Source organism: Bubalus kerabau, chromosome 21 (assembly GCF_029407905.1).
Source record: "Bubalus kerabau isolate K-KA32 ecotype Philippines breed swamp buffalo chromosome 21, PCC_UOA_SB_1v2, whole genome shotgun sequence".
Lineage (NCBI taxonomy): Eukaryota > Metazoa > Chordata > Mammalia > Artiodactyla > Bovidae > Bubalus > Bubalus kerabau.
Genome location: NC_073644.1, coordinates 59,099,964 through 59,110,873, shown reverse-complemented (window position 1 = coordinate 59,110,873; position 10,910 = coordinate 59,099,964). Strand labels below are relative to the sequence as shown.

The 10,910-nt window shown below is 40.0% G+C and overlaps 1 protein-coding gene across 4 annotated transcripts in view; it reads left to right on the top strand.

The window, feature by feature from the left end:
- The first annotated feature begins 30 nt into the window (after positions 1-30).
- The window catches only part of TXNL1 (thioredoxin like 1), a 43,248-nt gene continuing 32,368 nt past the window's right edge, over positions 31-10,910 (top strand). For 2 of the 4 annotated variants that reach the window (XR_008706851.1, XM_055559704.1), the window contains exons 1-2: positions 35-390; positions 10,716-10,812. Coding sequence is in view for 3 of the 4 variants with exons in the window: in XM_055559704.1 (XP_055415679.1) it covers positions 293-390; positions 10,716-10,812 (195 nt within the window). In the remaining variant the exon portion in view is untranslated. Of the gene's footprint in view, positions 391-10,715; positions 10,813-10,910 lie in introns of all 4 variants that reach the window. The other 2 variants (XM_055559706.1, XM_055559705.1) reach the window with 2 other exon arrangements.

The window sequence follows — 10,910 nt, the reverse complement described above, 5'->3', positions numbered from 1 at the left end:
ACGCCAGCGTGCGCAAGCGCAGGCGGCCCTGCCGCGCGGTGGCTGCCGGGTGCCGCGGGCCGGCCTGTCCCTTGCCTCTCCCCTCCCCCTCGGCCCCGCCCCCTCGGCCGCTCCGCTCCCTGGCGTGACTCGGCACTGAGAGAGCGCCGTGGAGAGAAGACGCCGCGGCCGCCGCCTCCTCAGTCCAGGCCTGGGCCTTCCCGCGCCTCCCGCCGCTTCCTCCCCCGGGACCGCTCCTCCGTCAGGTTTGAAGCCGGCGGCGTCGCGGCCGCCCTGCCCAGGCTCCCCGAGAATGGTGGGCGTGAAGCCGGTCGGGAGTGACCCGGATTTCCAGCCGGAGCTGAGCGGCGCGGGCTCCAGACTCGCCGTGGTCAAGTTCACCATGCGGGGGTGAGGCCGGGCCCGAGCCCGGGGCGGGGGGTTGGGGGCGCCGCGGCCCTCCGCTTCCTCTCCTCCCGGCCCCTCCCGCCATGCCGTCTCCTTCCGCCCCCGGAAGTGTCCGGCCCTGGCCGCGGCCCCAGGCCCCAGGCCGCTGCCGGGTGAGGCCTCAGCCACTCGGACTGAAGCCCCTGCTTGTGGCCCCGGGGGGCGGCTCCGGCGGGCTGGCAGGCCTGGACGGCCGCGTCCCCCGGCCTGCGATCCCCGCCCGCTCCTTTGGACGAGCTCTGCGCTCGCGGGCGGCCCGGCTCTTTTCCTTCTCTGCGGGCGTCTTCCCGCAGCGGCCCTTGGCTTTCGTCCGTCCCCTTCTTTCCCGGGGTCCAGCTGTCACTTGTATCTTAGGAACCCCCCCTCCCCCCAGATTTAACTTACCGAATGGTTTGTCTTCGCCACCTGCAGGTCTGGAAAACGTGAAGGAAGATTTCTGCTATGCAACTAATCCGCCTTGTGCTTAGACCTGAGGCTCAGCTAATGCATTTTAAATTAAGATGTTGGGTCAGGATACTTTTTATACTTTTGTTAAGGGTTTTGTTAGTCCTTTGGTTAGTAATCTTAGGCCGCCTTGTGTAAGAAGTTGCGTCTGATCAGGGCAATTATAGTAGAGAGAGATATATATATATATTTATATATATACAGTTCAGGTAGACAGGTGTCCACACATCTGGCTTTGACCGAATAGACTCCATTTTTGACCTGGTGATTTAAGAGGAGAGGGAACTTGAAAGGTGTTATCTGGGTTTCGTAAATCTCGACGTAATTCATAGGTTGCAGAGCCGGTGAATCTTTCACGTTGGGTGTGTGGTATGTTTCTGTGTGAGAGTGCCGCGTTGGAAGTGGCTATTCAGAACCAAGGTTTCAGTGAGTTTGTGTCTTTACTGACCTCCCCATGCATATGTCCGTGCCCACCCAAATAGAAGGATTAGAAGTTCTGCTTGACACCTTGACCATCCTGGTAGTTGTTTACACTATAACTTGGAGAAATCTCCTACAAGTATCACTTTTACATAATACATTTTATTGTCCAAGATCCCCTGAAGGAGGAAATGGCACCCGCTCCAGTGTCCTTGCCGGGGAAATCCCATGGACAGAGGAGCCTGGCAGGCAGGCTACCCATGGAGTAGCAAGAGTCGGGCACGAATTAGCGGCTAAACAACAACAAACTGCATAAACGCAAGGCGGGTGTTTTGACTTTCAGAGCAAAAAGTGCTTCAAACCTGTTGAACATGATTCAATAAATGTTGACTATCTAAACGGTAGCATTAGGATTAGATTCATTTTAGGGAATGGAGGGAAGCAGATAGAGATGAAAACAAGAGTTATTTTGGAACTAATCTCTTATGGAATCGGAAAGGGGCAGTGCATTAGATTTTAAAGCGTGTCTTCCTGGTTTTGTTGGTTTTATAGTGACAGTATTCTTAATATGAGGAAATACCTAGACATTTGTTAAGTCCTAGGCCAAAGTTGGGAAAAGGAAGAGGTGATTTTAACAACAGATCTCATTTTTAGTTCAGTTTTCTAATTCTAGTCATTGGGAGGGTTTATACTTTGGAGCCTTTATGATAAACTCTCTTTTTCTCTTACCATAGCAGGAGGAGAAATGACAGAATTATACATAATTTATTTGACGTGAGAAAAGTTATTACCATCCCACTTTAGGCCAAGAACATAGTTTTCTAAAGCACCTATTTCTTAATTTCCTTTCCATTTCTATTTTAAGCCATATTCTTTATTCTCAATTTCCATGCTTTATCCATTCTGTTAATTTTACTATGCAGATTGTTGCTCTTCTGTTTAAGAATTTCTGTGTTTCTCCAATATTATTTTTTATTTTTTTTAATTGTTATATGTAACATAAATTTGCCACTTCAGCCTTTTTAAAATGTACAATTCAGTGGCATTAAGTACATCCACAGTGTTGTACCACCATTACCCCTATCTCCTAGAAATTTTTTCATCATCTCAGACTGAAACTGTGCACCCTTAAACAGAAATTCCCATACCTTCTCTCCAGTGCCCCCAGCCCCTGGTAACAACCTCTTTTCTATTTTCTGTCTCTATCAATTTGCCTATTCTTGAAACTCATTTAACTAGAAATTTATATATGTCTATTTGTTTATGGCTTATTTTAGCATGCTCTCAAGGTTCTCCGGTGTTATAGCATGTGTCCTATTTTCCTTCCTTTTTCTGTTGTATGTATATACCACGTACTGTTTATTCAGCTTTTGATGAATGGTTGATGGACATTTGGATGGTTCCGTCTTTTGGCTATTGTAAATAACACTGCTATGAACATTAGTGTGCAGGGATCTCTGTTAATCCCTGCTCTCAGTTCTTTTGGGTTATACCTATGAGCAGAATTGCTGGATTATAATGTAATTCTGTGTATGACTTTTTGAGAAACCACCAAAGTATTTTCCACAGTGGCTGCACAGGTTTGCATTTCCACCAGCCCCGCAGGAGAGTTCCAATTTCTCTATGTGTCAACATTTAAAAATATTTTAATAGCCATCTTAGATGGGTGTGAAGTGGTTTCTGGTGGTTTTGATTTGCATTTCCTTGATAACTGATCATGTTGAGCATCTTTTCACAAGCTTGTTGTCCGTTTGTCTTCTTTGGAGAAATGTCTGTTGGAGTCCTTTGCCCATTTTGAACTGGGTTATTTGTCTTTTGTTGTTGTTGTGGATTTGTGGGAGTTCTTTATATATTGGAGATCTTAACCCTTTTTCAGATGTATCATTTGCAGATATTTTCTCCCATTGGTTGCCTTTTCAGTTTTTTGATAGTGTCCTTTGACGCACAAGCAGAGTTGGAAAATTGTGCTGAAGCCCCGCTTATCTGTGGTGGTGTTCTTTTGTTGTTTGTGCTTTTGGTGTCATATCCCAGAAGTCATTGCCAAATCCAGTATCATGGATATTCCTCCCTATGTTTTCATCAAATAATTTTCTAGTTTTAGCTCTTAAGTTTTAGGTGTGTGATCTATTTGTAATTAACTTTTGTATATGGTTTAACTTATACCCTTACTGGGTCCAGCTTCATTCTTTTCCGTGTGGCTCTCCAGCTTTCCCAACACCATTTATTGGAAAAACTGTCTTTAACCCAATGAATGGCACCCTTCTCTAGTATTTTTTTTAAGCAATTAAAATAACCATCACTTCTTAATACATTTAAGTTAGTCTGTATAAGGGACTTACTTAAGCACTTGTTGACTCCTGCAGTCCTCAAAATAATCTTTGGTATTATCTCCATTTTATAAACTAAAAGAAAGTTGAGTCACAAAGAGATCTATTTAAGATACCTTGTTTAAGGTCCCATTGTTGAATGCACTGTTTGGATTGTAAAGTGCTATCCTGTTCTTTCCAGCCTAAGCAGAAGAGTGATGCAAATTCACCTCTTTATTGCATGGAGCCTGATATTTTTCAGTAAATGCTGCCTTGAATAAGCTCTGCCTGCAAAACTTCAATGGAGGACAGTTCAGCTCACATTCTAATATTCATATACCTACCTGTAAAATGGGAATAATAACATGTAACCCAACCATACTGTTCAGAGGATGGAATTATGTATGTGGACTATATACTGTGATAACTTATTTTTATAACTGGTATCTCCAAACTGATAAATATACCCAAATACACTTAAGTGGTCATAAACAGTTGTTATCACTGATTAACGCCAAGTTTAAAAGGATGTATGTTTTCTTTCCCATAAAACTCAGCAATGAGTGATTTTTATCATGAATTCATGAGTGTAAAACTTTTGTAGATATGTTTATCATATATTCAGTTTTCTTCAAGCAGGTTTTACTTTGTAGTTAGGTGTTATTGCTACTGTCTAAGAATGTCTGAGAATAGCTTTCCTAGTGGCTGAGACGGTAAAGAATCTGCCTGCAATGCAGGAGACGCAGGTTTGAACCCTGGGTTGGGAAGATCCCCTGGAGAAGGGAATGACAACCCACTCCAGTATTCTTGCCTGGAGAATCCCCATGGACAGAGGAGCCTGGTGGTCACAGAGTAGGACACTACTGAGCGACTAATACAACAACAACAAAGAAGAATGTCTGTGTATTAGGATGGTGAGATACAATGATTGTGGTGGTTTGTCCCAATAATACGCTATATAATAGTACTAATTATGTATTGTGAAATTGCTGTGGACTGAAGGTACTTTACCGTAATACAGGCCCAACGGTCCATACGGACCAAGCAAATAATATTAGGAAGTGATATAGGTGGCAGAAAGATAACTAGGGCTTCGTCAGGCCCTAGAGAATATATAGAGATTTTTTTAAAAAATAAACATTTTTATTGAAGTATAGCAAGGATGCAGAAAATGTACACAAACCATTTAGGTGCATAGTTTGATAAGTTTTCGAAATGATTGCACCTGTTTAACCAATACCCAGTCAGGAATACCTGCATTGCACAATCCCTCACTACCCCCAACCCCCATCCTCCTGCAGGCTCCTGTCACTCTTGAATTCTAACACTATAAAGATGGTATTATCTAGTATATAATCTGTCTGGTTGCCTTTCAAGAGTGTGTAAGTAATTTTAATCTTGGCGGTTAACTTAGAAATAACAACCAAAACAAAGCAAAAAGCACAGTGTGGGCCACTGTTTTGGAGGTTTTGGAATAGCAGTTGAGTTGGGTTTTGTGATCGGATTTCAGCACTGTACTTCATTGTTCTTGTCTTTAAAATGAGGAATTGTGAAGCCTAAATGAATTTAAAGGTTTTATAAATTACATAACATACGATACACGCTTAGTGAACGCTAGAGACTCTGTGTCCCTAATAGGATCAGTTTTGACCATGTTTGTCCATTAGTAAATATAATACATCTAGAAACAACCCGTTCTACAGGCATGCCTCTGAGAAAGTAGACTTTTAAAATAACATCTTCAGAAGGCATGTACATTTTCCACACCCATATACCAGCTGAGTGTATTTGTACACATTACCGCTTGATGTAGAGAACTACTTTAGCAAGTGGGAAAGAGTAGCAAGTTCTTGAAATAGAATCTGTTTGTATTATGACTAAATACAAATCTTATTAAGAAGAACCTAGCTTGTTTTCAAAGAAAACTGATATTGGATTGGCTTCAGGAGTTAACTGTTCTGGTTGTGGCCCTGCCACTAACTAAAGTGTCTAATCTTGATCAAGTCATTTAACTTTTCTGGCGTCTGGTGGTGGTGATTTAGTTGCTAAGTTGTGACCGACTCTTTGCGACCCCATGGACTGCAGCCCACCGACTTCTCTGTCCATGGGATTCTCCAGGCAAAATTTCTGGAGTGGGTTGCCATTTCCTTCTCCTTTCTGGCATTTGCCTCTTATCAAATAATTGTGTTCTGTTAGGTCAATTTTAAAGTTTCGGCTTTGTGAGTTTAGTTCTTACATACTGGATCTAACAGGTAAGTTTTCCATCAAAGAGTTCAGAGGTGGAAAAATAACCTTTTTTTTTTCTTTCTTTAAATCTCTGGACTAGATGGTCCCTGGTCTCTTGCAAGTTCAAAGGTACTGAGGTTATCTACTATCTAAGGGCTTCAAATTAAGGGCTTTGCAAAGTCAAAAAAGTACAGTCCTGAAATTTAGGCATGTTGGGGGGCATAATGTTCTAGAGATGGGAAAGGCCCTTGAGGAATCTAGTCCCTTCCTGTTTTCCAGAGAACTCAAATGATTTGTTTGTGAGCTCAGCTAATTTTGGAAGTTTAAGTTTACCTTTAGATGCTAGTGGTGAGCAAGGACCTTATTAAAATAGCAGGTAATTTCACTTGAGTGATTATAATGTGAAAGTATGCTGCTGTATATTTATGTGCTTCTGTGTTCTGTGACTTATTTTGATTTTTGACTAAAGACATCATATAAGACGTTCCATCTTACACGACAGCTAACTAAATTAAACAGAGGATTGAGATAAGGTTAAATTTTGAAAGGGAACATTTATTTTCAAGACAGTCATTATTTTGCAGTCTGTTTAGCTTCACGTTAGCTCATACATGATTGATGAGTGGAGTGATGATGTCCATACAAGGGTGGAGGTTGTGTTAATATTCTAGTATTTTTCTTAGGTAGTGAGGGGCAGGAATAGGAATAGAGCCTGTAACAGGAAGCAGAAAAGCCCTCAGCCACAAAGGCAGGCTCCCTTTCAGGATCTGTTTAAGTCTAAATTAATAAAGTTAAACCTGGGCCTCAGCTCCTAGCCCTGGTTCCCCAGCAGAGGTCTGTCTTGTCTTGTCCTTCCTCCTATCCCCTGGCTGGCTGGCCGCCCTGCTGGCTCCGAGCTTCCCTTGCATCTGATTCTCACAGCACCTATAATACAGCAAGCACTTCCATTTGATCGTTTTTGTACAATTTAAATGTCCCCTGAGGTAGCCTCTAGGTCTGAGGCTCCTGCCTCAGGTATTTCCTGAGTACCAGTTGCTGTTTTTTCGTAGGAATATGTTTACAAAGTTGCATGGATTTAAATGACTGACACCAGTCTTATTTTTTCCATAAGCCTTCTTATTTTGGGCACATGCTTCTGCAGAAAGGAGGATTTTTCAGGAATGAGAAACTCTGATACTGTGCGTATGCCAGGTGTATTCTGTGACACAGCGTGATGCTTGCGCTTCTCCTGTGACCTCTGTTTACATGCAGCAAACACTCAATCGCCTACTGTCAGTTTATTCACTATCGTAAAAGGAAAATAACTGTCAGAGAAACTGGAGGATGCAGGAGTATAGGCAGTTCTGAAAGTCTCCCCTAAACTTTCTCTTCCTTTCCAATCCCATTTTTCAGAAGTAGTAGTTTATTGTGTGACACACCTAAGTTGTAAGTATGTGTTTGTATACGTATATAACATGTAGATACGTATATAAAGGCGTGTGTTAAATGTGGTCACAGAGAACATTTTTTTGTGAGACTTAAGTTTTCTTTTGAACAGTACAGTTTATCCTTATCCCCTGGTGTGAATGTGTCATAATTTTTGTTGTTGCTGTTGAAGTATAGTTGATACATAGTATTATATAAGTTACAATGTACCATATGGTAATTCACAGTTTTTAAAGATCACACTCCGTTTATAGATACTACAAAATACTGGCTCTGTTTCCTTATGTTGTACCATATATCATAACTTATTTTATATATTATAATTTCTAAAAATATTTTTCTATTGATTGTCATTTAGATTATTTCTATCTTTAAAAACTATTTCAGATGTTTCATTGAACTTCTTTATATGTATTATTGTGAAATTGATTGTTAAGATAGGATTGACTTTTAGGAGTAAAGGTTGTTGAATCTTTAATTGTGGTCATTTAAAGTTGGCAGATAATGACCAAGTGGCCCTTCAAAAAGGATCTACCAGTGTGTACTCCTATCCATAATGTTTAAGACTGATTAAAAGCCAGTAGTATTTTGCTAACCTAAAGATAGATTTCATCAACTGTAAATGTTTGTTCCTTTAAAATTTAGTCTCAGGGCCTAAAATTGTTAGATCCAAAAATTTATTTTCAGAAGCATCAAGTTTAGTATTTAAGAAATTAATAGTTATTTTCTTGTAGCTGTGAGTCTTAAAGATGGCAAAAGATGAAAATGCTGATTAAAATATTAAGAATGGAAAGAGAATCACAACTTGAGTTTGAACATTTGTGAATTTGAACATCTTGTGCTTTAGAATCTGCTTTTCCTTGTGTTCCTGTCTGTTAAAGCCAAGATTTTTCTTAATTTTAATTTTTTGGAACTTTCATTGAAATATACATAGTACACAAGGATAAATATACAGTTCAGAGAATTTTCACAAACTGAATACACACGCATGTTTGTTTACCTTCTGGACAAATGGAACATTACTAACCTCTCAAAATATCTCTCATGCCCTATCCTGTCACTAACAAAAGTGACTTGTTTTGATTTATAATACCATTGATTTATTTTACCTGTATTTGAACTGTATATAAGTGGAATCAGTGTCAGACTTTATTTTCTTGGGCTCCAAAATCACTGCAGATGGTGACTGTAGTCATGAAATTAAAAGACACTTACTCCTTGGAAGGAAAGTTATGACCAACCTAGATAGCATATTCAAAAGCAGAGACATTACTTTGCCAACAAAGGTTCGTCTAGTCGAGGCTATGGTTTTTCCTCTGGTCATGTATGGATGTGAGAGTTGGACTGTGAAGAAAGCTGAGTGCCGAAGAATTGATGCTTTTGAACTGTGGTGTTGGAGAAGACTCTTGAGAGTCCCTTGGACTTCAAGGAGATCCAACCAGTCCATTCTGAAGGAGATCAGCCCTGGGATTTCTTTGGAAGGAATGATGCGAAAGCTGAAACTCCAGTACTTTGGCCACCTCATGCAAAGAGTTGAGTCATTGGAAAAGACTCTGATGCTGGGAGGGATTTGGGGGCAGGAGGAGAAGGGGACGACAGAGGATGAGATGGCTGGATGGCATCACTGACTCGATGGACGTGAGTCTGGGTGAACTCTGGGTGATGGACAGGGAGGCCTGGCATGCTGCAATTCATGTGGTCGCAAAGAGTCGGACACGACTGAGCGACTGAACTGAACTGAACTAAGTGGAATAATAGACTATACTTATTTTCTCAGTGTTATTTGTGAGGTTCATTTATGTTTTGGCACAAGGTTTTGCATCAGTCATTTTCATTGTTATATAGTATTCCAGTGTGTGATTAACTACAGTTAGTTTACTCATTCTGTTATTGAGAGGAACTTGGGTGATACCCAGTTTTTGGCCATTAGAAATGTTACTTCTACCAATATTTTTTCATATGCCCTAAAGGCAAACATATGCAGATATTTCTGTTTTGTATACCCTGGACATGGTCATTGGTAGGCATAAATCTTACTTTAACAGGTAACTTCAGTTTCCTTTCTTACCCGGTAAAGTGGTTATACCCATTTGCACCGTCACTAACGGGTCATTTGCTCCAAGTTCTTGACTGTGCTTCCTTCTTTGTTTGAGCTGTCTTAGTGGGAGTAGCTTTAATTTGCACATCCTTTGTTTCCTTAGTGACTGAGGAAGTCTTTTTCTATTTACTGACTGCTTTTTTTTTGCTATTGCTAAGTCACTTCAGTCGTGTCCGACTCTGTGTGACCCCATAGACGGTAGCCCACCAGGCTTCCCTGTCCCTGGGATTCTCCAGGCAAGAGTACTGGAGTGGGGTGCCATTGCCTTCTCCTACTGACTGCTTGGATAACCTCATTTGTCCTATTCAAGAGAACTCTTTTTTTCTTTTGGATAACAGTCTTCTTATTGATTTGTAAGTGCTTGTTTACATATCAGAGGTATAAGTCGTATGTTTGATATGTTTTACACTTTTTTTTTTTACCAGTCTGTGGTTTCTCTTTTCACCTTTGTTATCTTAATGAACAAAAGGTCTTAAGCGTAATATTTTCCAGCTTATCAAGTATATCCCCAAATATCAGTTCTTCCTTTTTCTCTTTAGTGCTTTCAGTGTTTTAAGAAATAAATTTTTGCTTACTCAAGGTTTTCAAAGTATTCTCTGTATTTTTTTACCCTAAAACCGTAGTTTTACCTTTCACATTTAGATCTATAATCCATCTGGAATTGATTTTTGTGTACATGGTGAGTTAGTCATTTTTTATCCCCAGGTGGGTATCCATTTTGACTCAGCAATGCGTATTGAAAAGACTGTCTTTTCTCCACTGTACTACTGTGTCAGCTCTTTCAAAAGTTAGGTTACTGTGTATGGGATGGGTCTACTTTTGAACATTTTTTTAAAGTTGGTGAGTTTGTTTATCCTTTATACTCTTAACTTATAAAGCTTCTTGGTAGTTTTTAGTATCTGGTAATGGAATTCCTTCAGCTTTGAACCCCAGACTGCCTGGGCTATCCTTGATATTTCCCTATAAATTTTAGAATTTAAAGTTGTTAATTTCTCAAAAAAAACCTGTTAGAATTTTACATTGACTTTAAATATCAAATTGAGGAGACTTGACATCTTGACAGTATTGAGTTTTCCAATTCATAAGTGTAGTATATTCCTGTATTTATTTAGCCTTTAATTTCTTTCAGTGAGAAGAAAGCTGGAATATAACACTATTAGACTTAAAGACAATATAAATCTGTAGTCATTAAGGTAGTGTGATACTATTGTAAGCATTTGTCTAAATAATACAGTGGAAAGAGAAAGTCTAAAGACAAGATGATCAGAACTTTTTAATTTTATGTTTTAATTGACGAAATCTTTAGAGTGTAAATTAGTATAATCTTTGGTGTTATCTTACTTACAAAGTATCTCTTATGTTTTTCATAGGTGTGGACCGTGTTTAAGGATTGCCCCAGCATTCAGTTCTATGAGTAATAAGTATCCACAGGCAGTTTTCTTGGAAGTAGATGTACATCAGTGTCAGGTAAGGCAAGAGGGCCCTTTTAAAATTTTTTGAAAATTTACAAATTGGCTTGAAATTCACATTAATATCATCCTTTATTTATCTCTTTATGTACTAAG